This window comes from Merops nubicus, unplaced genomic scaffold (genome assembly GCF_000691845.1).
Source record: "Merops nubicus isolate BGI_N331 unplaced genomic scaffold, ASM69184v1 scaffold30672, whole genome shotgun sequence".
In the NCBI taxonomy this organism is placed as follows: domain Eukaryota; kingdom Metazoa; phylum Chordata; class Aves; order Coraciiformes; family Meropidae; genus Merops; species Merops nubicus.
In genome coordinates, this window is record NW_008596123.1 from 1 (window position 1) to 4253 (window position 4253).

Here is a 4253-nt window from a genome sequence, read left to right on the forward strand (position 1 = left end):
GGCAGTGCTGGGGGCACAATTGGGCTCAGGGATATTAAAGGTCTCTTCCAAAGGGTTCTGAGGCTGTCTCAGCCATCTGCTGGAGGTGGTGTCTCAACACCAGGCCAGGGCTGTGGTGCTGCTGCACTCCCCTGCTGGCCGCAGGGGCCCAGCCTGGCTCTGCTGCTCGGCCAGGCTCACAGGGCACACTGGGGTTATTTTTTGGCTCACGGTGCTGATGTTTTGTGTCTGCCCTTTGCAGTTTGACGATCACCTCATCAGCCCCAAGGAGTTTGTCCACTTGGCAGGCAAGTCCACGCTGAAGGATTGGAAGCGAGCGATCCGGATGAACGGGATCATGCTCCGGTGAGGCCCCTGTGCACCTCCACAGCAGCAGCAGAGACCTTTGCCCTCTGGGGGACACTGGTGGGGTGGGACAGAACCTCCAGCACCCTCGTTTCACTGCTGAGACAGCAGATGCTCCACTGAACCTTTGCCTGAATAACAGCCTGGCCCCAGATGTGGTTTGTCCCATGGCTTTGCTTTGTCCTTGTGCCTAGGGGATAATTTGGAGTCAGAAATGTTTTCCTGGTGTCTTTAGGACTTGAAGCACGGTGAGTTCCCAGCTGGTGTAAGGTCACTGAAAACATGAATGACCAGTGGTGGTCAGGCTGTGCTGTCTGTGGGTCCTCAGCATGACCTACCAGCTGCAGTCAGTCTGGGCATAACTAACGCTCTCTTTGCAGCAGTCTGCTCTTCATCACTTGGTTTTTTTTTTATGCTAAGGCCTTCTTTAAAGCCCATTTATGCAAGCATTTCTCTTCTCTGGCCTTAACTACAGTCATTGAGTTCTTTTATGGTCTTGAACACCAGCCTGAGGCTGTGATTTAATTCAAGTCTGTCTCTGCCTGTAGGCAGGATACAAAAGCATTGCCTCTCTCCCCAGGAATTGTCTGTGGGTTTGCACTCCCTTCCCAAGGTGACATTGCCTTGCCTGTGTTCTTCTGCTTCAATGCAGGCATCTCCCATCTTCCTTCCTTTTGCACCACGTAGATTTTGTGTAACAGGCAAGTCCTTCAAGGAGAAGATCTTCATGAGGCATGTGTGAGGCAAGCCCAGCAGCCCCTGTGAGCAGGTCCTGGGAGGCTCGGGTGGTTGTTGACCAGCAGAGCCTGGGGATGCTCTGGAGACAACCTGCTCAGACTGGGAAGATAATATGCCAGTGTTGTAACCTGCCTTGCTTAAGCTGAGAGATGTTATTTGAGTTCATAAATAGGGTTAAGCCCCATCTGTTTGAGGTGTAGAGTGAAGAAGGGAAGGATCCTGCTGCCTTAGCCTGAACTGAGACTGCAGCTGACCCTTCTGCTGGACACTTAGGGTGTGCTTGGTGGGAAAAGTGCTGGTGGGACCAGGCTGGGACCTTCTCTTCTAGTTCCTCCCTCAATGAACCAAGTGATCATCAGTACCTAGTTAGAATGACAGACCCCTGTGCAGCAGAACCTGCTGAGAGAGGTGGGACCAGCTCTGAGACCAGCTTGTTTTAGGCTGAGTGAGAGAGCAGCAGGACAGGGTGGCTGTGCCTCTGCCCTGAGGAGCCCCACAGCCATGGGCATGCTCAGGATGGGGGTGTGTTCTCAGACAAAGGTGAGGGATGTCCTCTCACCACGTCAGGAGATCCACAGAGGCTGCCCATGTTCAGCATCCCTGGACAGGGACAAAACTGCTGCATGGTGGGCCCAGGGTGAGGGGAGAAGCTGTCCCCACTTCGCTGCCCTTGTGGGGCTGGTGGTGTTTGGGCTCTAAATGACACGTTTTCCCTGAAGGCTTGTAGCCAGCAGAAGATCTGCTGAGAGCAGTGTGGCTTGCCCCAGTGCTTCTCAGGGTGTTTAGTTTTATAGGGATATATCCTTAGGAAAAGCTCATGTGTCTCTTGAGCCTCTCAGCCTGAGTTGAGTCCTCCAGTGGTGAAGAAAAGGACTTAAAGTTCATCCTCTTTGGGTTGTACTTGGAGTGGAGCCTTTTCAGAGGGCTGAAGTCTTGCTGTCTGTCCTCCATCCTGCAGGAGGATGGTCAGAAACTGAATCTGCTCCAGTCCTTTCCCACAGCTCCAGCATGATGGGCTCTTCTCTCCCCAGCCCAGCCTCCTGAAGGGTGTTACCTCCACTGGAGCGTTGCCTGGCTGTTGGATTTGTGCATGTGGCCAAGTATGGAGCAGGCTGTGGGTGCTGTTTTAATGAGCTCTTAGTTAATGCTGCCTCTGAGGTTAGGGGGGACTTGTCAAGAGGAATTCAGGCTGTTGCCTCTGCCTGCTCTCCTGGCTTTTGCTTTTCATCCAGGACTTGGAGAAGTTTGGGGGTGAAGGCCGCCAGGAGCCGCGTCTGGGCACTCCCTGCTCCCGCTGACCTCCCTGTCCCTCTCTCCCTGTCTTTCAGGAAGATCATGGACTCAGGAGAGCTGGATTTCTACCAGCACACAAAGGTCTGTTCCAACACCTGCAGGAGCACCAAGATTGACCTGACAGGAGCCCGGGTGTCCCTGACCAGCCAGACATCCACGGAGTTCATCCCGCTGACTCCGGCCACGGCGGATGGTACGTCCAGGCACCCCCCACGCCTGGCCGGGGGCTGGGGGGGGTCTGAGTGCCCCCTGGCCCACGCCCCTCAGGCCACCCCTTGCCTTGGCTTGTGGGTTTTCTGTCCTCTGCTTCCTCTCCCTGCTCAGCTGCAGGATTCCCCATAGCAGAGCTGGGCGGGGTCGTCGGCAGAGCATCTCTGCAGAGGTGCCGTAACTCACCCACTTGCTCTGCAACCCTGCATGACCCCTCGGGCCTCCTGCCTTACCCCAGGCTGTGTAGCTGAAGCAGGAGACTGCAATTAACCTGTAAGAAAACAGGAGGCGTTGCTCTGACGTCCCCTTCTGTCCTCACTGCTGGGCGGGCACCAAGTCCAAAGGGCTCATCCTGGTTGGCAGGGATCAGTCTGGCTGCTGCTGTGCAGGGTGCCAGGGTAGAAGTCCCTCCTCCCAGCTCCAGCCTGGAGTAATTCAGGGGTTTTCTGCTTCTGGAGTAATTTAAGGGGGTTTAAGGCTGAATTATTATCATGTTTGTCTGATGAAAGCTCTGAGAGAGCCAGGGGATAGAGCACACTCTCAGATCTGCACTTGTGTATGTAGATGATAAAACTGGATTTAAGTGACCTTGTCCCTGTGGAGCTGTAGCCCTAAACTCAATTTGAACTATGCTTACAGGCAACTATTTTATTGGAAAGCCTTCTAATTTCTTAGTACTTCACTCCTTTAGCTTCTGAGAGTTAAGAACAGCCCCTGAGGAACCCCCCAGCCTGAGGTCCTGGTGGTGGCTGTGGGAGCAGAGCAGGGACAGGATGAGCCCCTTGGCTGGTTCCACAGAGCAGCTTCAGCCCCCATGGCTCAGGGCTGTGCTGGGAAGGATGGTCCTGAGCTCCCTGGTCAACGTAGACATCAGCTCAATAATGGGGAGAACTTCCCATGCTGCTGGGGTGTGCTGGAGTGACCAGAGCCCTGCAGCTGCCAAGTAAAGGAGCAGAGGGGTTGAACTTAGCAGTGGCTGAGCAGCACAAACACCCCACACAGCACCACAGGTCTCTGCTCAGAGCCATGTTCATCCTGCTCCTGGCTTGAATGATGCCCATTCCCTCAGCTCTATGGTACCCAAACCACTGAGATGTGGCAGAGCTGGAGGGAGGGAAGGAGCCCTCTCTTCCATCCCTGCACTGCGTGAGGATGCTGCTCTCCCCATTGAGGCTTTAGAAACCCTCCAGACATCCCAGTCAACTGGGCAAAAAAAAAAGATTGCCAAAAAAACCCCCACCCAGACTCTCAATGTGTTTGACACTTGCCCTGAGCAGTGCCAGCGTGTGTGCAGGGGGCAGCGGGAGGCGAGGCCGCTCTCGGGCCTGCCTGTGGGCAAGGGTTGCAGGATGAATCCCCAGGGTGCTGCTGGCACAGCACCAGCGTGTGGCTTCTCTCGGGTGTCTGTCCCTTCAGCCTGGAGGGCTGTGCTCACCTTGGGCCTGTGTGCTAAAAAGGACAAGTCAGAGAAGTGCAGCGAGGGAGCGCTTCCCTCGGGAACAGCCCGGGGAAAAAAACACAGAGAAAAATCAGGACTTGGGATTTTTTTTTCTCTTTTTTTTCTTTTTTTTTGCTATTGGTTGCAGTGAACGGATCCCCAGCTACGATTACCATAGAAACCTGTGAGGATGGCAGCGACTGGAGCAGCAGCATCGGGGGGAAGGGGG

General features: G+C 54.7%; 1 protein-coding gene across 1 annotated transcript in view; it reads left to right on the forward strand.

Annotated features, from left to right (window-relative positions):
• Nucleotides 1-241: 241 nt before the first annotated feature.
• The window catches only part of GMEB2 (glucocorticoid modulatory element binding protein 2), a gene marked incomplete at both ends in the record, with an annotated part of 6319 nt that continues 2307 nt past the window's right edge, over nucleotides 242-4253 (forward strand). The window contains 3 exons of the mRNA XM_008936292.1: nucleotides 242-345; nucleotides 2412-2569; nucleotides 4173-4242. Of these exons, the coding sequence (XP_008934540.1) occupies nucleotides 242-345; nucleotides 2412-2569; nucleotides 4173-4242 (332 nt within the window). The remainder of the gene's footprint in view (nucleotides 346-2411; nucleotides 2570-4172; nucleotides 4243-4253) is intronic.